This window comes from Onychostruthus taczanowskii, unplaced genomic scaffold (assembly GCF_017590055.1).
Source record: "Onychostruthus taczanowskii isolate IOZ18803 unplaced genomic scaffold, ASM1759005v1 scaffold44, whole genome shotgun sequence".
Lineage (NCBI taxonomy): Eukaryota > Metazoa > Chordata > Aves > Passeriformes > Passeridae > Onychostruthus > Onychostruthus taczanowskii.
The window spans coordinates 4363457-4388145 of record NW_024501903.1 but is presented as its reverse complement, the minus strand read 5'-3'; the positions used below and the strand labels follow the sequence as shown (position 1 = coordinate 4388145).

The 24689-nt window shown below is 37.6% G+C and overlaps 1 protein-coding gene across 13 annotated transcripts in view; it reads right to left on the bottom strand.

Annotated features, from left to right (window-relative positions):
- The window catches only part of SYTL2 (synaptotagmin like 2), a 53833-nt gene that overhangs the window by 9112 nt on the left and 20032 nt on the right, over positions 1–24689 (bottom strand). For 5 of the 13 annotated variants that reach the window (XM_041414227.1, XM_041414233.1, XM_041414230.1 and 2 more), the window contains exons 3-11: positions 20303–20451; positions 18035–18170; positions 11763–11835; positions 11105–11204; positions 9204–10079; positions 6906–8591; positions 3195–3296; positions 2182–2235; positions 594–641 (exon numbers count right to left, since the gene is read on the bottom strand). In XM_041414227.1, the coding sequence (XP_041270161.1) occupies positions 594–641; positions 2182–2235; positions 3195–3296; positions 6906–8591; positions 9204–10079; positions 11105–11204; positions 11763–11835; positions 18035–18170; positions 20303–20451 (3224 nt within the window). The remainder of the gene's footprint in view (positions 1–593; positions 642–2181; positions 2236–3194; positions 3297–6905; positions 8592–9203; positions 10080–11104; positions 11205–11762; positions 11836–18034; positions 18171–20302; positions 20452–24689) is intronic. The other 8 variants (XM_041414231.1, XM_041414234.1, XM_041414232.1 and 5 more) reach the window with 6 other exon arrangements.

The window sequence follows — 24689 nt, the reverse complement described above, 5'->3', positions numbered from 1 at the left end:
AATTCTAGATCTGGCCAAGGAAGTTGCCAGTATTCCTACTTAATTATAAGATGCATATCTTATTAATGATGCACTTTTTTGTACTCTCTTCCATACTTGCATACCTCTACTGCAGCTCACTTCTGTGCTCTTTCACTGTACAAAACCTAATTGCACAAGCTAGGCTTGCAAAAATCCAGTTTGCAGTAAGCTCATGATCCTCAGAATTTTTCATGCTCTAGCCCCACTTCTATTTAATAATATACAAACATGAATTGGATAACATTGTGAGATGCATCAATGTGATGTGACAGAAAATTATATGGCAACAAACAGCTACCTAGAGGAGCACATATTTATTGCATAAAATGAAACACTGTACACACTTGGGATTGATTGCAAGGTGAGTGAAACTTTTGCAAAGCTTTTGATGTCAAAACTCAACCAATGCTCAAAAGATCAGTTATTGTTAGTATGCAATCAGATGCAGTACTTAGAGCAAGTATCTAGCCCAGATGTGTAACTTGTTAAATGAAAAAGTATTGTTAGTGTATTAGTTCAGCTGTCAGAGGAAAAGCCTCTCCAGTATCTGCTGGAAGAATCCTATTACTCACTTTCTGATGCATTTTCAGTCCTCTCTTGATGCTGATCAGGTTTCGGACCTGCTCAGTGCAGTATTAGCAGTCATTCAGCAGCACAGTTTTGCAAGGTTATAAATAACATCAATATACTTTATATGTGGGATTTTTCTGGTTTTTTGGTGGTTTGGGGTTTTTTTACTTCCCCAGACCACATGAACATTGTGGGTTTTTTCCTTCCAATAGTTAGTAGTCATTTAGGTATTAGGCCTGTGTGGGTGTTAGGTCTTTTTGATTTTGGTGCATTATGGAGCCTTTCTGCTTATGCAAACATAAATTCAGACTTAGGGACATGGCTCAGTGGTGAATTTGCCCATGCAGGGTTAAAGGTTGCATTTGATGATCCTAAAGGTTTTCTCCAACTTAAACAATTCATGATTCTGTTTCTGTGTTTTGCATTGCTGTTCTCCTTTGAGGAGCTGGATCATGAGAAAATATGAGTGTAATATAAGTGTACAAGCTAAAAAAATCAGTCTTTTAGCTGTTCTTAAAGAACAGTCTTTTCAAGAGAACTTGCCTTATTCTGCCTGTACAGCCATCAATTTGCTCTGTGTCATTTTTCATAACTTCAGTCTTAACAAATTAAACTCAAATTCCCTCTGCTCTTTTCAGATTAGTCTGTAAACATTCACACTGAATGCCAAAACAGGCTTTCAGTAGGAGTCTCCAGGTGAAAGCAGAGTGCAGGATGGTGCTTAAGTCTTGTTACTTTACGGGGTATTGTAGGTATTCTAATATGCTATGATTATCCTATTGCTACTATGGGCCACTGGCATGCACAATGCTTTAAAGCATCTAAACCATGAAATAAAAAATACAACTGCACACAACTGTTCTTTTAAAACTGTAGTGCTCCAATGCAGTAAATAAAGAATTGTGTGCTATATTTCACTATATTCAATATTATTTGATAGTTTTCAATTCTGTTTATTTTGACACATTCTCAGAGCAGGTTTGCTTTTCATTTTTCTTAGATTTGGAATTTCTAAGGGTATATAGAAAAAATTAACTGCAAGGCATCTATAATTCACTAATGGACTGATGATATCAGCAGTGGCTGATCTAGAAGTTCATCTATTGCTTACAATAATGGTACTTTATAGGACTAAGGCAGGGATATTAAGAGAGGTTCCTTTCCAATTGAGGTATTCTGAAAGGTGTCTTGCACTAGCAAAAGTCATCTTGGATCTTACAATGCAATGGATAAGCAGAAAAATTGAATATTTACTGAGGCAAATTTCTTTCAACTGAGCTTGTGTTCAAAGCTCCCTATGATTTCAGTAGCTCATAGGCTGAATGACTGAAGGCCAAAAGAATACACTGGTAAGTGGCACAGTTTCTACAGATACAGGAGGACACAAATAGATTCCTTAAGGATAAACACCACCACAGAATGCTACAAAAGCTTTCCAGCCACACTGAGGTTAACCAAATCTAAAACCACAACATAAAAAACGTTGGGAAAAAAAAAAAAAAAAAAAAAAAAAAAAAAAAAGAACTTCACTAGCAAACAGAGGCCATTGAAAAAGCAACAAATTTCCATGCAGAAACAAATTATATTTACCATCTTCAGCACTAAGAACTAATTCTTCCTTTGGTTTATTTATTTTTTCTTTATCTGTTCAGGAAAAATAGCACAGTTAGAAACTTTGTTATTCAATATAAAATGGATGGCAGTGATATTAACAAAATTAAGAGTAATGAGGACCAAAACCACAGACAAACCAGCAGAGCCATGGGAAGGGTTAAATTCAAGAGGCTTTTACTTGACATTCTACCTCAAAGCCTACATCCAAGCAGGGGTCTCATGGTGACATAGTTTCTATCAGCATATTGTTGCAACAATGTTAGTGCACACCTAAAACCTAGAAACTGGTTAGAATGCAAGCAGTAGCATAAGTAGTATTAGAAGAACAACTTGCTAATATCTTTAAAAATTCTACATTTCCATGCTTCAGTTCACAAATGTAAGTTCAGTCTGTGTCTTCCCCATTAGACATGAGATAAGCATGAAAGCACTCAGGGGCAGGGTGAAGTGAGACAGGAATAATAATTTTTAAAAAACCAAGGAATCCAAGGTGGATACTGAGGGAAGCTGGGAATTCATTTTAAGTATAATATTATCTCACTGTATTGTCTTAAAGTGAGGTTGATACATTTACTGCTAGAATACACAGGTGAACCATTATTAAACTGAGTTTTTCATGCTTTCACTGTCTACTTATTTGACCCAAGCCAGCAACCAGGAGGTAATGACAGTAACTGCTCATTACTGGTTTGGGTAATTGCCAATACTTTCACAATTGAAAAACTATCCAGGAAACAGTTAATCACTGCTCAACACAGTGCACTCCTGGAAGATATCTGCTTCACAGACCAGCCTTGTTCCAAAATTAACACCAAGAACTGAAAATTAAACCATATGAGAAAATAATAACCTCCAAAGTATAACCTCCATACAGCTTATTGAGAAACAAAAACAAAGCCATGACTTGGCAGGGCTGTATGGAAGACCAGCATGAACACATTTAAGCCAAACTGGGGACCATGGCAGATACACACAAGCTTTGTGCTCACTTGAGGTGGCTGATGGAATGTCCTCTAGACTTTTGGAAGGCTTTTTCCTATCTGCACTCCTTTTCAAAGCCATCAAAACAGGGTTTAATTCTTCTTCAGAACCTGTTACGAGACAAAACACATGAACACTGCACACACAGGCAGGACACTTTAAGCCAGTCAATGAAGAACCAACCATAGGTTTCTCATTAGAATCTATTTTCACAGCAAGCAAAGACAGTGAACATTCAATGAAAATAAAAGATAAATCCAAAATAAAATAAACATCAAATTTTAAGTATCCATTTTTTCTCTCTAAACACCCCCAGTCATCAGGGGAGACAGACAAGTCTGACAAGTGATTTGACAGACAAGTGATTTGCCTTGTATAGGTATAGGTCTATCTTTACTGACTAATAACAGCATTTGTGGCAATTATTGCACTCAATTGGTTAAGATTAATATAGGATAAACTCAGATTGCAGCCATTTTGTAACCATCTTCTCAGGAATCACCACAAAAGAAAATTTTCCTTTTCTCCCTTGGTGCAAATTTTTCTGTTCTAATCTTTCCACAATGAATGTAATTTTGTTTCAATGCTTGAGTAACCAAAAAAACCCAACAAAAAACAAAACCAAACAAAACCAACTGACCAAAACCACAAAAAAACCGAACACCAATTCCCCACACACACCCCCCCCAAAAAAAGCACCAATAAACAAACAAACAAAGAAATCCCACAAAAACCGAGGTGTGTGAATGTATTTGGAACCCTGAAGTTATGCAATTGTCTCCAAAAGCATAATCAAGACAGCTCCTTCAGAAATCTTTCAGACTTTCCCTCTGCCCTATCTCACTTTCCTCTCCCTCCACCAACCGATCACAGTGATGCTGCCTGTAATTATGGGTGAAACAAAATTACATTTGATTTTTCCTCACTTATCTTGAGTTTTCACTGACTCTCTCTGGAAAACCACTTTCCAAACAGGCTTGGATGTAAGTAGGCAGGCCCTGGGAACTTCATGTATTTCTCAGATTCTCCAGGAGAAGAAAATATTCCCAGTTTCTCAGTATGAGACTAAAAAGGTTAAATTATCTCCTCTACCTTAAGGTCTTCGATGACTGTCATACACTATACATTAACTAGAACTGCCATTCAACCAAATAATGTGAATCCTAATAAATGGACACTTCATTTATATGGCCATTTTCATTTATATGGCCATTTTTCAGTGCAACAGGCAGCAATGCTAAATGAAATAGCAAAGTATTGGTATTATCCATATATCCAGATATTCCACTGATAAGCATTTATCTTCAGAGACTAGCCAGTCAAACTGGCTAGTCTCTGAAGATAAAAAAGATAAAAAGATAAAAAGAATGAAACCAGTGAGCCACCAATATTTTTTCTTCTTTTAATCCACTATATTTGAAGGGATTACTAGATTGAGTGTTACAAATGTATTAATTTCAAGGCAATGTCACATGGGACAAGAAAAGTGTAAATCACAAAGACTAAGTGGATTAATGCTGCTAAACTATCCTTACCAAAAATGGCTTACCCAAATGTAGTGTCTGTTAAACACTTTCCAATCAAACAGCTTAATTAGTTCTTCCCACCCCTCCCAAGAAAATATCCAAATTTCTCAATTAAGAAAGTATCACATAGACTTTCTATTAATATATTTCAAGCTGGATACAAAAAAAAATTATTGGAGCCATGTTTAACTCAGCACCATGAATTTTAGAAATCAGATAGCTCACGAGCTGAACTTCCTGTTCCAGAGCAGGAATCAGAGTTTTCATCTGAAAACTTGGATCCCAAATTTAAATTGTTGCCTTCCTCTTCATTGTTATCATCATGATGAGACATTAGGCAGAACTGAGCTTCTTCTGGCTGGAGAGAGCTGCTCTCATCTTCAAGCAGTGTACTTGTTCTTCTGAAATTCACGAGTGCTTGAAATTCTGAATTCTGTTCAGAAGCCTCCAAGAATGTGCTTTCATTCATCCCTTTAGCATTTATCTCAAATGGTTTGACTGCAACCATATTCGTCTTGCCTTCCAAGGGATGAAGATCAACTGGAACCATGTTTCTCTCTCCTATTTTATTAATAGCTCCCTCTCTTTCAAGACCAGAAGCTTCAGTTTCACTTACTGCAAGATCCTTAACTGAGGCTTTGACATATTTTTCTGGAGCTCCCTCTTTAAGAACTGTCTTCATTTGTGTGTCATGGCTACATAAGGCATTGTATGGCTGTGACCTTTTCATGAATAGAGTCTCTTTTTCTGAGGATAATGTATGACCCTCAAATTCTTCTTGCTGATATAAATCTTTGGAGATTGGACATGAAGCTGCAGATGCTTCTTGAAGTAGTTTTTCTAAAGAGCGACTGAATTCACCAAATTTTGCGATATTTGAAACAGAAGTTTTTTCTATTGTTTCTTGTATTTCTTGAGGGTGATCTCTGTCTCGTTGATGTGGAACATATATACTTACACTAGTCTGTATTTTATCATGGATTTTCTTATCCATATTTTCCAGCACAGAAGCTGGTGTTTCAGAGACCTCTTTGGGTGGATTCTGAAAATTAACATCAGAGCCTCTACATTCAGTGTTGGACAGTGCGGATCTTTCTGTGGTCTCACCAGCTCCCTGCACCAGCTCTCCATTATGCTCATGGGCTGTGCTCATAGCCTTTACCTCAGCAGTCCCCTGTACTATGCTGTCAGCACGTTTGGGTTTAGGAGGGGGTGCTTCAGAGGCCTCCTTCAGCATCCTCTCTAAAGCAGAACTCAAGCCACTGGCCCTGGATGGGGCAACAGACCTTTCTACAGTCTCACTGATTTCCTGCAGCACCTCTTCACCATGCTCATAAGTTATGCCTTTATCTTGCACCTCAGCAGTTCTCTGGGCTGTGCTGTCAGCACGTTTGGGTTTAGGAGGTGGTGTTCCAGCGGCCTCCTTCAGAAGCCTCTCTAAAGCAGAACTCAAGTCACTGGCCTTGGATGGGGCAACAGACCTTTCCACAGTCTCACTGATTTCCTGAGGCACTTCTCCACCATGTTCATACCTTGTCCTTTTAACTTGCTTCTCAGCAGTCCCCCATGCTGTGCTGTCAGCATGTTTGGGTTTAGGAGGTGGTGCTTCAGAAGCCTCCTTCAGCAGCTTCTCTAGAGCAGAACTCAAGCTATTGACCTTGGATCCAGCTACAGACTTCTCTATGAGCTCATGGACCTCTTCAGGCTGACCAGTAGCTTTTTGGTGTGCTGATTCTACACTGAAGTTAGTTTGTGATATACTATTTGAGTCATTGTATGTTTTCTTTCCCACCCTTCTGTATTCAGAAGGTTGAGATACATGAGTTTGTGGGAGAAGGTTCTCCAAACCAGCTTGAGGCCTCTGAGAGCCCTCAAGAGTATCATCCTTGTCTGCTGCCTTATATTGTAGATACAAAGGTTTGAATTCCCTGAACAGTTTTCTGAGACTTTTTCTGTTCTCATGCTGATCTGTTGATGACACATTCACTTGTCCTGTACTTTTGCCTATTTCTTGTCCTTGATCATCAACAGAAATATCATGATGGTCGTCCCCTGTTCTGTGAAAGACCTTGCACTGATTTGACTCAAAATGTGTCCCTTTTAAAATGTTTTCTTTTAGGTTTAAGCTACATGACATCTCAGAGGCTTCCTTTTCTAGCTTCTCTAGACATGATTTAAATATATCAAGCTCACCTGCAGGTAGAACAACTTTATCCACAGTCGCTGCAACTTCCTCTTTATCCAAAGAAGTAGTCTTGTTTTCCCCTTTTTCTATAGGTAAATATAGTTTATCACCTAGTACTGTCTCTTTTAAAGTATCTTTACCATCAGGTGACTGGAGCTGCAAGGATACATTATGATCTTTTGATGAAACAATGTTTTTTTCTGTACATTCTCTAACTTGCTCTGGAAGATCCATCTTTTCCTGGGATTTTGAGATAACTGGTTGTCTGTCCAGCTGGAGAAAGTCTGTATTTTTTGTGTGTGTCACATTCAGACCTTTTAGGATAGGAGATCCTAAAGACTTTTTGCATACCTCAGAATCTAGTTTCGTTGGTTTTTCTCTCTCAGATGTTTGGGTTTGTTGTTGAATCAACCCTTGCTTGCTCACATTATCTCTGCCTTTTTTATCTTCCTTTGATTTTCTTTCATAGGCTATTGATCTAGTATTATTTGGCAAAGAATCATCTCCCCTGTCAATGCTGCTTTGGAATTTAACTCCAGTATCCCAGAAGTTTCTCAGACTCTGGAAGTGTGAAGGATCTAAAATTTGATTCTTGGACTTTTCATTCATCTTTTCTTTTAAAGACAAAACCTGGAAGCTGGGCTTCTGTTGGGAAGAAGCAGCAACTTTCCCTTTAAGAGTTTCCTTCTCATCTTCATCTTTGCTTTTTGAGGAAACTGAAGTGACACCAGCTCTGGGATGCAAGTTATTGGCTTTTGGGAGTTCATCAGATTGAAGTGTCCCTTCTGGCTTTCCAAATGCATGGCTTGGTTCTGATTCAAAAGAATGGTAACTTTTGTTTCTTGAAGCCCTGCTTGCACAACTTACTTCAGGACTTCTCAATGTATTATTGCTCAAATTATGCAATGCCTTGGGTAGATACACTGCGGATCTCTTTACCTGGTCACTTTCACTGAGACCTGTTAATGCATGGCCACCTGAAACATGAGCATTGATACTAACTTCTTTCTCTCCATGACTGGGGATAGTTTTATCCCTTTCCCAGAATGCTCTGATCTCCCTTATTCTTCTTTTTTCTTGCATTGCCTTCTCCGATTCAAATTTCTGAGCTGGTAGCTTGTGCCCTTGATGGTCTAAGAGATTTGATTTTTTATTTTGTTGTTTGATTTCTTGACCATGTTCTTTTTCTTCAACTCTTGTACAATCAAATTCAGTCAGCAGTTTATCATTTTGCTTCTCATTTGCTTCCCCTGTCTTAGGCTTCACTCTCTCCTTTATCAGCTGTATGTTTTCTGAAGTAAAGGATGTAGATGAAATTCTGCTCTGTTGTTTAATCTTTGCAAATTTTGTCTCTTCTGTATCTTCTGTTTTTCCATGCACACCAGGCCCACTGTGCTTTGTAGGAAGAACTGCTGTTCTGATTGACATATCCACTTCCTCTCTGGGTGCCCTGCCTTGGGACTTTGTTGATACATCTTCCTCATCTTCAGTACTAGAACTTCTTTTAAACCAGTCTAAAACTTTAGACACAGATTCATCGTCCTCTTTCATGAGTTCATCAGCATGCTTGCCAGGCTTGAAAATGGTTTTAGCATCTCTCTCCTCAACAAGATCAGGCTTACCTTGTTGAAGACTTGTAGAATTGATATTGGACACCTCATGTGCTTCTGTTTCAGCAAAAAGTTGATGTCCATCTACAATGTAAATAAACTTATCAGAGTTGTGAATCAGATACATGACTAAAAATGTTTGGTCTACCTAGAAAATTCTCAATTTTTTTTAACTGTTAGTGGAGAAAAGAGTTCCCTGTCCTCATGATTTTGGAAAGAACCATACCATGGGCAATGGAATGAAGAAAATTCCTGCTCTGAGACATCCTACTGGAATCATTGCTTTTGAGGGTACAAGCCAAGAAGATGAGTTAAATCCATTCTTGAAGGAAATGCCTTCATTGAAGGGAGGCTGAGTGTGACACTCACACAGAGGGTGACAATACAGCATATTTGTGTTTAGTTACATATGCAAATCCCTAAGTCACATCTGAATTATTCCCAAGGACAACCGACAGCACTACACTAAAATATCACCCATAACAGGTTCCTATACTGGTTCTGATAAGATTACCAATAGGAGATCATAAAAGTGTTAAAAAAAATTATTTAATTCTGCAGTAGGACATTTGTGTAGCAGCACATTCCTACAACTTCTGTTTCCCAGTTGTTAATTGTTAGCTACAAGTGATCCACATTAATGAATATGTGTTATATCCTATTTCATTCAATTCTTCACTTCTATTAGACTCTTACCAGTAAAGTTTTTGTGTGACTCTGATTCATGGCTCAAGATCTGGTTGGATTTTTTTTCATGTGTCTCATCAACACTCCGTTCATTATTGTGGTTTGATAGGATATTGCTGGAGGTCTTCTGTGGAGTTTCATGTTTCTTGGGAGTAACTGTATCTGTCTGGAAGCTTTCACTAACTGGGAAGTCTGATCTGTTACTGTCATGAGGGCTGGATGCAGATGTGTCTTCTTGTAAGCCATCTATTGTGTTAATTTTTAAAGTTGATGAATAGGTTCCCAAAGTCTTTGCAGCAGAAATTTGCTTATCCCCAAGTGAATCTGATTGAACAGCATAATTTTCACTATTCTTTTTTTTGTCAAGTTTCAAGATATCATGCTCTCCTTTTTCTTTACCATGGTGTAGCTGTGGGCTTTGCAGAGGTTTCCCTTTACCTGAGCTAGATGAAAACCTCACTTGTTTCAGTTTTTCCAGTGAATTTTGTGTGGAGTTTTCTGCTTCTTCCATAAAAGAGTTCTTCTCACCTTCTCCTTCAAAAATAGTTGCAGTTGCAAGACCATTCTTTTTCTGAACATCTAACGTCTGACTGACCCGAACTTCTGAGTCAGTGGAACTTGAGCTTGAGCTGCGCTTCAGAATGCCCCTGGGTGGGGTACCAATGCCATTAACCCTCTCGGTCTGCTTGGTTGGTTTGGGAACAAGGTCTTCTCTTTGACAATCTGCTGCTTTGTGAATTAGTTTCCTAGCTTTTGGGACAGGACGCTTAGCTAGCTCCTTCTGTGGTTCATCAGTAAATTCTGTGGAAGGCTTCTCAAGTTTATCTGTTTCATCATTTTGTAAGTTTGATTTAGGTGGGCTGTCTTCTGGGAGTGACCAAATGTCTGTAAGACATAGAAGAGCTCATGAGTTTATGTGACATTTGCCAGTATAAACATAAAGATACTACAGTGCAGATCTAAAATGCAGTGATTATACTAGTTTATTAAAAGCCACTGCAGAAAAAACACAGTCAGTAATTTTACATAGGTGTTGATTTCATTTTTATGTAATAGAAATTTTTAGCAAATTAAAAGCTTGCAGTTATTGCTTATTTTAGAAACATCAACTATTTGATGATACCAAATAGAGCACACCAAGTTCATTATCAGCATTATTCCTGCAAGGGACAAAGTTTGCAGAGAATGGCAGCTTTTGAATACACATACACCTCTTCAGTGTCAGAATGTAAACAACAACCTACAAAAACGGAAACTGGCTATTTCCACAGTCAAATAGAACAAGACAAATGCAGAAATAATCTCCTGGCAGGGAGATGAAGGGTTTTCTATTCCTACTATGCAAATCTTTCCTTTTTCTGTTAGCATGCTTCACAACAGAGACAGGAGGGTAATAGCCACACATGACTCTAAATTACAATTTCAAATGCCTGTATTGTGATATATAATCACTCATCAACTTGCTTGCAGAAAATACTGCTCGAAAGGGAGGAAAATAAACAGGACTAAGGAAACAAAGGAGAAAAGTACAGACTAAAGAGAGGTAGGCTGCTTCTGTCAAGTTAATTAGCAGCAATGATTGGAAGATTATATAGACAGCTATGCCGAATTCAAGGAAATTTCACTGTCCTCTTGTTAATTCAGGACAAGCAGCCCTCCCAGATGGAGTGCTTAGTACTGACTAAAACTATGCATAAAAGGAAGCAAAGTCCATTTACTCATGTCTATAACCATTTCCTGAGTACATCCACATGCTTTAGATGAGGTTTGAAATAAGCTAGTTGAGAACTCCCAATAGTTAAAGATGAAATGGGTTTTGATCTCTTACAGAAAGAAGTTATGAAAGTAAAAATAATTTCCACATAAACCTGCAGGAAATTCATAGTCATCTGCTAAACAAGTACATTTACCCTTCTTTGATAGCTGAGGTGTGATGACTGGTCTGTCTTCTGATTCCACACTGTTCAAGTTATCATCTGATACAGTAGAATTAAATGGATTTCTCCTTTGCTAAAAAAGAAACAAACATTACTGTTGCAAATTCTTACATCACAAAATAGACACAATTGCAGTGATTTTCTCTTCCCCACTAACCGATCAGTAAGGAGTCTGATACCTCTTAAATTGGATACATGACAAAAAACCTAAACAATATGAACAGGAAACTATCAGAAGTGCCACTAATAACCTCACCTTGTTCTTCTGAACTCACCAAGAACAGAGATAAGCCACCCCTTAAAGACACCTGAAAATTCCAGGTTCCTGCAAGTTAAATAATTTTATCTCTAATTTTGTGATATTAGAACAGAGCATGCCAATTGCTGTCAGTAGTTGAACAGATTAGAGATAGCGTTAAGAAAAAACAGCCATTGATTATAGGTATAGCAGCACTTTAGTGATGAAGCTTTAGTGGCTTTTATTACCTCTCTCCAAAACAAAAACCAAAAAAAAAAAAAAAAAAAAAAAACACCTCATTTTTTTAACAAATTATTATCTTTCCTCCTTACAGCTTTACTGATGTTTACCACTGAAGCAAATGACTTCCACCATATTCAGTACCAGTCATACCCTTACTGATGAGACTGCTGCCTTCACAGGTCTTTCCTCTGGCTTCTTTAACACAGGGTTTACTTCTTTAGAACTGTAAAGGAAAATTACATAACAACTTCAGCAAACATGACATTACGTTAAACCTTTTTGGAAAAGCAAAACAAAGATTCACTTATACATATTCAAACATAAACACTTGGCACCTGAGTTTTTCTGTTCAGCCTGTCCTCATTCCTATAGCAAAGGGGATACTCTTGCTGCTTTGTTTCCTCATAAAAATGTATTTACTTGTTAAAGAATTCAATACAACTTCTACTTGGTATGACAGTATTTTTAATACATTTACATTTTTTATTTTTAATACATATTAAAAATAAAAAATGTTTATTTTTTATTTTTAATACATTTTTTATTTTTAATACATATTTTTAGATGTCTGAGTAAGCTTTATAAAAATAAACATAAATATAAATCTCTATTTTATATTTACAGTAAATACTGTATAAATATAATAAATATTGCTACTCTCCAAACAATATCAGTGTTGCTATCTCCATCCTTGTCCTCCATTTGTACTTCAAGGACTGAAATCAAACTGGAGGAAAGGGTCAAATTCTGACTAAAAAATAGAGTTTTGCAAAGTGTCAAGATCAGTAAAAAACAGAGGAACTCCATCACCACTAAAGATGTGACATCTCACAGATGGCAACATATCCCCTCAGAGGTACAGTTTATAATCTATTCTTTCAATTGAGATGTATAAATTTTTTTGATTGATTGCATAAGTGAAGTAAGTTATTACTTGTGATAATAAGTATAGCCCACATATGGAGAAATTAAAATAGATAGAAGAGACAGTTCCTATATTATCTCTAGAAATATTTAATCCACTTGCAGAATGATGCAAGAGTTTTTTCCCAACCAGATTTTTAGCATTTTAGTTTATCTAAACTTCTCAGATATGAAAAAGTATTTGGTTTTTGAAGATTGAAGTTAGAAATGGATTTCAATATGATCTTCACATAACAACCATATTGAGTGTCCTAATTTTATATGGAAAACACTGACACTAACTAAGATACGCTCTTATGATTTTGGGGTGGGGGAACAGTATGAAGCAGAAAATTTTATATTTCCAGATAGGAAATATATCTCAGGCTAGGAAGGAAAGCAACTCCTATGTTTTTTTACGATATAGATGTACAAAGAGATTCCAAAACTGAGTATTTGTTTGTTCAATGATCTTTGTTATATGTGAAAAGGCTTAAGGGTGGTAAGTAGGAGAGCCACAAGGTGTCTCAGGACAGAAACAGCACCCACCTCTCATCAAGCTCCAGATTCATCTCCTTGCATTGACAAATATCTCTCCAGTCTGGTACTTGGTACCAGTCTGCCCTCCTGAGGGGAAGACAACTTTCCCATCTTCTGCAAGGTGCACAGTTAAGCTCAAACTTTAGGGGAGAAAAAAACCCCCAAACACTCTGATAAACTACCCTTGAAAGCCTATTTGCCTCTGGAGTGCTAAGTGTGTCTGAGCAGTGACATCATTTACATTTTGCAGAAGGAAAAACATAATTATGGAGAAGATAAAATAACCATAGTGAGCAGTGTGAACATAAGGCTAGCAAAAAAAAAAAAACCAAAAAAAACCACAAAAACACAGGTGCAATCTGAATTATCAACTTCCTTGCTCTTTTGAGTCAACACTGCCTTTAAGAAATATACCACCATGCATAGTGATAGAGGGTTAAGGTATGAGCTAATCTTGCAATGGAATCTATCTCAAGGGTGAAAAATTAACTGTTCTTACATTTTTGTAGGACAGTAACTGTTGCGGCCTCTTATATGCATGCACCAGATTACTAACGGATTACTATTGTTCTTTCTACTATTTGCTGATCCCAAGCAAGAAGAAAATGTTCTGTTTCTCAAAGAGCTAAATGTTGCAACTTCTAGTTTCTTTTCCAAAATATCCTTTCACATTATGGCTTTTAACCTTAGTTCTAATATATTTTTTTAAGTATGAAAATAGACATACATTTTAAAGACACTACAGAAAATTGAGGTTTTGTTCTTGCTTTTATAAAGCACTTGTGGTTTTGGTTTTGGGAGCACCACACCTGTATGATCCTGCATTTTGTGTCTTTTCTGCAACATCTACTATTGAACAGGACAATCATAATTTTTGTATTTCAGGTTTAGGTCCCAAATTCTTCAACCCCTCACTCATTTTAAGCAAGAAAAATACTGTTAAGCACCCTGGGCTGCAAGAAACTGTAAGACATTCTTCAGTGAAGTTTTTACAGGTGGAGCAGTATCTGTGTGTGTGTGTGTGTGTTTGTGTTCAATGAAACATAATCTCATAATCTTTAATGCAATGTTTCTTTGGATTTACCATAGAATAATTAAAGATTAACAACTTGGCATTACATTCTGAAAACCCTGATCTAAATAAAGCAAAGCAGAGAAAAAACAACAGCCAGGATCCTATAACTACATTTTACAACAATGGGTCTGAAAATGAGTTTACCCACAACCCATATAGATAAGAAAATTGAACAAACTGTTCCCAGATAAGCTGCATTCACAAGGCTAATCTAAAAGTGTATAAGGCCAAACTGATAAATTAAAAAAGGCTTTAAAAATTCTATACTTCAACTTGCAAAAATGATGTGCTGAGAACCACAATGAAGGCCCAAGTCCCATAAAGACTGAGGCAACAAGGCAAAGGCAGAAGCAAAGCTAGAGAAAGGGGTTACAGACTTGCAGGCATTGTCAATACATGGATTCTAAAAGTCAGGGCTTTTGTGCAAGTTTTCCTCTTGCTGAACTCCAGGACCCCCACTTGCCACCAGTTCAATGTTGATCAAGAACACTTTCTAGCTTAGGGAAGAAAACAACCTGTGAATCTTAATTTGAAATACAACCCTCGTTTTTTGAGATTCATCATACAGACAGATGGCATCACTGGACAGACGTAATATTGACAGTGTGACTCACCTTTGAAAACTCATTCTGTTCAAGGTTACACCTTTAAAGACACTTCACACACCTAGCCTGTAAAGGCTCTGGTATGCAAAAAATTATCACAATGATATTAAACTCAAAAAAGAAATAATTCATAGCTTCATTATGGAATTTAGATATTTGGGGTGTGTGAATAAACGTCACTGCTAATTTTAAGAATATTGTTGCTCTACCTAATATAGCAGCACCCTGATACAACAGTAGTTGAACTGGCTCCAGGGTTGGATTTTATCCTTATCAGTTTACAAACAGATCTAGCAGAACACTAAACTTCCTTTACACTCAGTAAGAATTGTTTTGCTTTAAGAACAGGATCCAGAACAAAAGTACTCTGAGTAATTTGTTATCATATAGCTTCTGGACCCAATCCTCAAGTTAGCAGCTGTGTAGTTTATGCAAAGCCTGCAAGTCAGTGCTGGCCTGAGCCACACTCTTAGAGAAAGAAGGGGGGAGAAAAACAAACAGAAAAACCCCACAAACCCCACAACACCCACAAACTTATTCTTAAAGCAGCACTTTAAAATGCTTTAAAAGTTCAAGTGCTTGAACCACAGATAGCATTTGGACACTGTAAACTGTGAACTGTCTTTAATGCAATCCCAAATTCTGCAATGATACTCTGTTTCATCCTCTTAGCTGTGTTAAAACTATTCCATTGTGAGAGGAAGAGACCATTAATTCCTTGTGGCTCCACTATCCTAGCAACCAAATTAAATGTTTGTAGACTTTGCCTTCCCAACGCAGCTACTGGGGTTATTGCTTTTGCACCATTGTGTTTCCTTCTGCCAGTAGAGACAGGCCCACAGTTACGCCAGGCCAATCTCTTTCAAATTCCAGTATCAAGAGAATAGAGAGGAAGAGTATTTTAAAAGCATATGGTGCCTCCTGCAATTTCTCACACACAATATTGTGTAGACTAACCTCAGTTATGGTGAATTAAGCCCACACTAAAACCATAAGCAATTAATTTCACAGTCCTGCCACATTTGCTAGCCATAGGTTTTGACATTTCAGAAACAAATGATCTGAGGCATCCAATCAAGTTATTTATGCACAGTCAATGTAAGTAAGCATCCAGCCTACATATGACAGATCACTTCCTAATGTCCATTTCCAATTGCCTCATAAATCACTGGACTGTGTGAGCATGCTTTAGAGAGAAGATCTTGAGCTACTGAGGAAAGTACAAGTACACATGAACAAAGCATGGAGGTTGATCAACTTTGGTACAATTTGGAGCAAAAGGCAGGAGAGAGCTCTGGAAAATAATTATCAAGCTTTCCATGGCTGTGATGTGAAATTAGTCATCAAATCACTTAAACTTGAAGATCACTATCAAGTTGGTCTCATTTGAAAAAAATTGTCTGCATATTCTTAAACCTTACTATGTTATGTATTTTAGAAGAGGCTGCCCTGGTATATTATGAAAGCTATTGTACCTTATCAATCACACACAGTTTGTGGCGAGTTCTAATTATAAGAATAGGATTATAAGGCTGTACTTCTTTAAAAATGTCATCATCTGTTCCTGATGTGCAAGATGATATGTGAAATATTCTAAAAGATATATTAAATAGCAACATGTCTTCTGCTTTTCTTAAAGAAATATCTTCATAACAATTCCCTGAATGTAAAAGCCACCTGTAAAAAAAACTACATTTAGTAACAACTAACTCTGTCAGCACATCAGTTAACTTCAGCTGGGAAGGAAAACAGAGCTCTGTCTTGTGATAAGCAATCTTTACCATCCTTTTTGGACAACTTCATTTTTGGCAAGTCTATAACAAAGCAGTTGATTTGACCTCTTTCAGCACACCTCTTTCAGATGTGGTAAAAACAAACACCTCTGAGTTCACTGATAGTGATAAAATATAAGAAAAACACAAGCCAGAGTTATTAAGACTCACACCAACCTTTGCTGCCATTCCCCATGAATGTGTGTGCCCAGACTGAAGACCACAAAAGTGAAAGGTTCAATTGCTACTAGGTATTGTATAAATGCAGAGTAGGAGAAGCCTTACTGCGAAGAAAAAACAGATCATGTACAGAGAAGGACTTAGACAAGAAAGTGACAGGTTACAGAGCTGATCAATGGCAGAACCAGAAATAAAGCAGTTCCCCTAAGAAGTAACTCTGGCTCTTAACTCACTCTGTTCACTATAAGCACAAACAGTGGCTATCTGGGTTACACCCTGGTTCTTGTTTCCTCAGTGTGTTGAGGAATCTAGTCACTTTAAGATATTTCACTTTTACCTGCAATGACTCCAGCTGTTTCAGCACTTTCCTTCTCAAATGTAGGCTTTTTGTAAGTTTTTAACACAGCCAACGAATTACATGTAGGTATTTTAAAGAGAAGGCATGTCTGTTTCAGAAATCAACTCAGGATATTTCAAAACAAAATAAAGCTGTTTGGGATGTTTATGGACTTAAGATAAAGTGATTTAATACAAAATCCTTTTTAGTTCAGAAACTACTTATTATCCAGCCCTTCTGACAACTGTAGTCATTCAGGCATACCAAGGTGACTCTTTTTCTTACTCTGAAAGGAAGCTTCTCCATTCCAGAAGGACGTTTACTTTTCTTGGTAGAATCTGACTAATTTTCTGCAGCTATCTAAAGATTCTAGTTCTTTCCATCTGAAATATGTTTGGTCTTCTTAAAAAGTTTCAGAGATCTTAAACTGCATACCAAATAATTTGGAAAATTCTAAACAGCAATTTCTTAGTCTCCAATTCTTCATGTGATATGAAGTGTTCAAAACATGTGGATGTGGCACTTGGGAATGTTGTTTAGTGGTGGCATTGGCAGTACTGGGTTAATGGCTGGACCTGATGATTTTACAGGTTTTTCTAACCTCAATAATGTTTAATCCCAGTTCAAAATTCAGGCTGATTTGATAGAATAATTTCTATTAAACCATTCTATCGTCATCAGGGGACTGATCATAGCCAGCCATTCTAACTAGAAAATCCAGGTCTCACTTCGAGGAACCAAAGTTAATTGTGACATGAGAACATGTGTGCAACCATTCTATGTTTGATTGTCAACTTTTTCTGAGAAAGGCAAGCTGAAGATTATTAATTGTTCTATATTCAAATGCAGAACAGTACATGACTATGTGTCTGTCACATGCAGAGCTTTGTTGTACAATTGTAAGGGAACATTTGGTGACCTTTGAAGTAAGAGATAAGTACAAAATTTTAGGTGGAACGTACAGCTCCCAAGTTTCATGCACATTCTAAGCATGTAAACAGACAGTTTACCTCCAACTAGTTTTCTGTTGCTCTTCCTCTTGATGCTCCTCAATGCCATGTAGATCTGGTGGCACGAACACGTCTTTATTAACATTGTTCACCCAGCTGATCTTTGCTTTGCTTGTTTTGTTGTGACCCACTTCAGCTAAAACATGAAGCAAGAAAATTATTTTTTCCCACATGTTCATATAGGATTTCTTAAGAAAGAAGTACAAGTATTTGCATTTAGGCCTACAGCTATTTCTAAAGCCCACTATACTTGTTTTCAGAAGCAGACCTGGTGCCTTCTAAAGAAGACCTTTTTAATGCTACAAAAAATGTCAAATACTGTTCTGGATACTTCATTTTACTAGATATTTCTGGTTTTCACCTTAAAGTGATCCTAAATTGAGGAGTTTTCTACAAGAACCCTGGTAAGGTTGATCTTGCAGTTAGACAAATACTGAAAGTTCATCCTCAGTCTCCTGAGGAAGGAAAAAATTATTAAACCAGAGGAAACTGAAAATATGTTGAAATCAATTCAATTTTTCCCTTTTTAAGCAGTAAACTGGAAGTTGGTCATAACTCACTTAGGCAGGTGGCTAATCCTTTATGAACAGAATTACCACAAGATGTTAAAAAGGTAACATAAAAACCCCAAACAAACAAAAAGCCCCACCTCACTCAGCAATGCAAATACATTTGCATTTCTTTCTAGGGTGGGACAAAATCCTATTCTGATAATCCCTTTCAGAGCAAAAACATTCCATTATTTCCTCTAATGCTTTTTCCACTTCACCAACAGTTTAGAAGTGAAGAATTTTTTAGTGTGCAATAATAGGAAAGATTTTTATTCATATTTTTGCTATCTATAACTGCAAGGAAAAGTATCTTGCCATCTCATGAGTAACTGAAACCAAGCAATTGTACATAGTTCTGAATGTGCCAACATGTCCCTTTGTTTAAGTAACAAGATTGCGATTAATTAACTTTCCTTTAAGATGGTATGGCTTTTAGTACTTTCCTTTAAGATACAAGTTACTGTGAAATTTAGCTAGAATTTTACAGCTGATTTTCATAACCTTTAAGCACAAAACCAGCCAAAATGACAAATGCACCACACTAACCACCTATGGGGGGGGGGGTTCTGCATTTCTTTCTGCTTCAGGCCTTTTCTTTTTAAATTAAAAACTCAAAGCAGTAACCTCAAACTGACTAAACTCACATTATCAAAATCATCTCTGAAAATATAGAAATTGAGAAGGTGCAATACTACAGGGTTAGTCAGAGGAAAACAAGACTAACTTGTAGTTAGAAAACCCATAGAAAGCAACAAACTGTAGTCCATTCACAGTATAGAAGGAAGTACCTTACTTGCTTCACTAGCACATTTCAAAATCACTTGACAGAACCAAAAAAACTAAATTGTACAAATATCAGTACAATTTGGTAAGAATAAGGTAAATCTTGCCCTTCTAAATCAAAAGGACTTAGCAGAACTCGAGGAGGTAAAAAGGGGATGTAGCTCTGTTTCACTAAGAAGAAAAATCACTTTCTATACAAAGAATGATAAAGTAGACCAGGACACTTTAGATTAAAAGTCATATGCTGAGAGATTTATAATGGGAGGTCTATGAAATCCTGGATATTATATAATATGCTTTTGTGAATACAGATTCACTGTTCACTCCCTCCCTCCAAGGGGTAAACTTACTGGTGATCAGGGCACCCACCATGGCATGGGGATTATGGGTGCATTGAAAGCTCGCCTGGACACAGGATGCCAGTCACAGCTACCAGAGCTTTCAGCACATATATTTCAGTTAGTTATAACCACTAACTCTAGCTTGTGATACCTGCCATTAAGCCTCAAAGGTCTCAAACCAAGCACCGAGATCTTGGAAATTCATGTTAGAGAGCATTTTTCTCAATCTCTTCTTTGCATGTTCCTAAATAACTCATAGGGTTATTTATGAATATTTATAAATATTTATGTATATTTATTTATGATCCTCAGAAATGGAAATGAGAATGAGTCTAGGAGTGCAGAGAGCTTTTAATCCTACACATAAACACAAGCCAGTTCCTTCTGTTAGCAGTCATGGCTCTTTAGTACATGGCACTGTGGGAGAGGAAAGCTTCCACTGTTAATTACATGGGAAGTCTCTTTTTTGCATCACTTTCCACTTGCAGAGAGACCAGTATTCATGTGTTTCACATATAACATTGTCTGAGGTTAGCAAAGTAAGAGGCAACCTTTCCAAAATGAAGTTCCAAAACAAATTTCCAAATGCTTACCAATGGTGGCAGGTTTCCTGCGCATGGAAGCTCTGATAATATCTGCTCCATGGATCTTATCCCTGTGCCTCTTCGACTTGGCCTCATAAAACCACTGCCCACTCATATTCTTCAGCTGAACATGGTCTTTGACTTTTTCTGGTAAATGCCTGAGGAAGAGGAAAATGAATAAATGAGATATAAACATACTTCACATACCTACCTATGTGAACAGGAAGCAAAGAGATTTTTTTGGTTGCTTGTTTTTTGTGTGTTGATTTTTTTTAACACTCTCTCCACATACTATTTCCATCTTCTCACTCGTTATGCTCCTTATTTAATTCTGAAGAATGACAGTGAGCTGGAAAGGGACGAGCCTCAGCCTTACTACTTCAACCTATGCTCTGAGGGTAACTCTTTAAAAAAATAAAACAAACAGCTTTGCTATGTTAAATACTCAAGCACTAGAGAAGTCTCCAGTGACTGCAGATTTTCACTTCCTGCCTTCAAAGGCCAGTTTTCCAAGACTAAAATTGAGATAAGCTAGTAGAACAGCATAAAAAGTCTCTAGCAAAATTAAGAGCATGGCTATTTTGAGGCTCATAAGATGCCTCTTCAGGGTTTTTTTGGCACTGCTTTTACACACGCACAGTCCAAATGTGTACTGGAAGCGTGGTGCCATTTTTTCAATAAATTACACAAAAATCCTTATATGAATAAAATGAGTTACAGAGTAAAACATCATCACATGCAAGAAAATAAATTTTTGCTATTTATTTTATTAATCTCTATATATCCATCACATGAACTGCAGTCATTTTAAAAACTGGGAGACAAATTTTTAATAATTTGTTTTCAGGCTTCAGGGTTTTCCTGCTTTTATGAGGCATGCTTTAACAGAATAAGTAGTTGCTGTGGGCAATTTGAGAGGTTGGTTTTTTTTTTCCTTGTTAGGCATGTAGCATATTAGGCATATGCTTACACATGGCGTGGAGACTAACCTGCAGATCAGGGAAGTTACCACACAGATTTAGAGAACACTTAAACAATAAAAAGTCAAGTCATGCTTCATCTTCCTTCTCCATTTATGTCTTTTCCTTCAGCAAAATAAGCTAACAACAGAGCCCAAGGGAGAAATCAAATTAGGTCCATTTACTGAGACTTGAAGGCTAAGCACAGTCCACATTGCTGTGGAATGGTGCTGTCTTTAACAGGCCTGATGGACAATCATGAATGGTTTGGGTTGGGAGGGACCTTTAAAGATCATCTAGCCTAATCCCAGGGAAGTTCACCAGAGTATGACATTTCTCATGGGTTTAGGGGACAGATCTTCTGGTACAATCAATTAACTCTGATAACAGCCCTTTAATTATAGTTTGCAGATTTGATTGTCATGTACAAACAGTCATTCACAGCAGAGAAAGGACACTGATCTAGTCCCAGCCCTCAAACTAAGATAGACCATTCTCATCTGTCAATCAATTTCTCTTTCTTCTTTGTATGGCCAGATATGAAAAGCCTTACTTGAATGCACCAGGTATATTACAATATATATATATTGTAATATATCTGGTGGTATATTTGGAATTGTTGGAATACTTAACACTTCATTTTGAAAGTACTGTCAAAAATCAGTCCCTTCTAGGGGTGCCTCAAACCTACTACATACAGTTTAGGTTGCTAGATGTTGAGGTCACCATTGGCATTTTTAACAACAGTCCAGAGTATAACTGGGTCATTAAAATTTTCTCACTCCCTCAGCGCTTCTCTAAGGGCCAAACTAAATACCTTTCCTAAGCATGTGTTCTAAGTAGAAGCAGGAACATAGCAGTAGCTTCCCTTTGCCCTCCAGCAAATATATTACTCAGTTTATAAATGCAACCAGCAGGAAGAATGGAAATGTAGAACACAATTTTTTTTACACAGGTGGCTGCTTCTCCCTTTCACCTTTCACACGTGTTATTTGTCTTCTCAGAAGTGATGCCCCTTAGGGAAGGGACTGGCTTTTCAGCTGTTTGTACAGCCTGCAGGGCACCAAGTGCTCTGGGACAGTATGACAACAAATGCCAAGGGAGGTTCTATAGAGGGAGGGTACTGAGTCACAGGACAAGCATTCAGTGTCCTCACCCTGTTTGATTCAATCCTTCTACCCCAGACACTGCTCACCCCTCTCCCCTTGGTATTCAGCCACTGAAACTGGGGTGTGGTTGGAAACATTTACAAGCCAGCTCAGAGCAGAGCACAGCTGGGCTGTGGAAGGGGACAGGATCCCAGGCTTCTCAGCTGTTGCAGCCTGCTTACCTGCCTGCAGGACTCTCAGATCTATGGACAGTTAACGTAACCAGAGACATAGGCATGGATTTGTCAAAGCTCTAAACTCAATAAATGTCACCTGGCCAATGCAGCTCACATTTTGCCTGGAAGTGAAAGCACCCTGCTCCCACTTCTGCTTGCTGCCTATGAGAGGTAATGTACCTTAACTCTGCCAGCTCAACAGGCCTTCTAGACTTTGGGAATTAATGAATTATGCTTGCTAACAAAGGTATAAAAAGTGCTCTCAATTTTCACAGCACTTCCTTTAGAAATGACCTGCCTGCCTGACAGGGTTTGTATGGTGAGAACTGACAGATGCTGAAGCAGTTGACTTAAACAGACTTTTACTATATCACCTCGAAGTAAACTTGTCTTACTTGCTTTTTCAAGAGAGGTGTTTAGCCTGTCAGTCCCATTGTTTTTGAGGAACTAAGAGCAACATAAGTATTAAAGCTATTTCCATGCATTCTCCAGCCACAAAAAAAAAAAAAAAAAAAAAAAAAAAAGAAACAGATTTCCATTATCAGAAAGACAATTACTTCTAGGTCTTGACAACAAAAACGTTTTTAAGCCTTCTGTGTTCACCAATATATCATAGACTTGTAATGCCTGCAGCTGTTTTTGCAACAAACGAGAATTTTTTAAATGCTCCTTGAATTCTCAAGATTTGCTAGGAGGAGGTCTTAGCAGTAACATCAAACTGCTTGCACTATAGAGCCTTGTTTGACTCCTAGGAATTAGACATAGATTGTGGTTTACCTTGAAAGCAGCTGTAGAGAATCAGATTGCAGCCATGGTTTTCCACAGCTATGTCAGCCTCCCAGCAAACCACAACAGGACTAGAAGCCAACAACTGATTCTACACCATCTCCCCATTTAACAAAGAGGCTGACCAAGTTGCCATTAAATTTTTCTCTTGGTGATCAAAGAACTGGTAGACATCCAGATTAAGAATCAGATTGTGGGCTCGGTTGCCAAGTTTGCAATTAGGAGAAAATACAGCAAGACCTTTATGTATGATGCAAGTATGTATTCTGGTCCCTCTGTGCTCTGTTAAAATGCCAGTTAGTTTGTGCTGCAGTTTTTCAAGGGGAAGCAGCCTACAGTTATAGAGAAGCTAGTGCCCATTTCTCTGATAGGAACTTTAAACTCAAGAAAGTAAAGGTACATAGTTAAAAGTAAATTTAACAGAGGATTTTGTACTGAATAAGACTTTGTTTCCATTGTTTAATATGATGTTTCCACTATGCCAAGGTGAAACATGCTTTATGGCAAGATGGAAAATTTGTCACCTCCCCTAGTACAGTAAGTACATGCAGATTGCACTGAACAGGAATACAAACCAACTGTCCACCACTCTGCAGGCAAACAGCAAATCTATACATGGATTAATTGGGTTGTTCCTCTTCACCTCTGGAACATCTGAAAATGGGCCAGATCATATGGTATCACTGTAAGGCAGGAAATCTGCTCTGATATAATCAGTCCCTGACAACCTTCTTATCACCAAATCCAGAATGGTTTATCCTGTGCTTTGTAGGCTACTGTAATAGGTCATTGCATGAGCAAAGAGGTAACAATTCATCCCTGTTTTTGAAAAAATAGTATCTACCAATACATACCTGTATCTAAAATTTTTCATATACATTTCCTCAGTGTCTCAATTCCCTCCACTGCACCTACCTTATTCATAGTCTACATTACCAGTCACCATAGAATTTGCAAGATGTGACTACTGACACCTTAATACCTTATTTGATTGCCTTACACCCCAATTGACAGCTTAAGCTGAGCTTTTCAGACAGGAGAATCTGTGTGGTACCAGCATATTCTGGGACTCCTCATGATGAATCAAGGAGGATTTAAATCAAGGTCTGTGTTTACCTCAAAGATAGATTCATTATTGTCCCACACACCCTAATCTGAACATATGGAAAAAGCACCTTAGAGTCCAATACCAAAAAAAAGCCTTTAAAAACCCTGATATTACCACACCTTATCAACAAATTAACTTCTGAAACCTCCCTTCTGCAAATAGGATACCAAAATACCAAATAAGTGGAGAAGTTGAAAGGAAAAAGAAATTTGATTATTT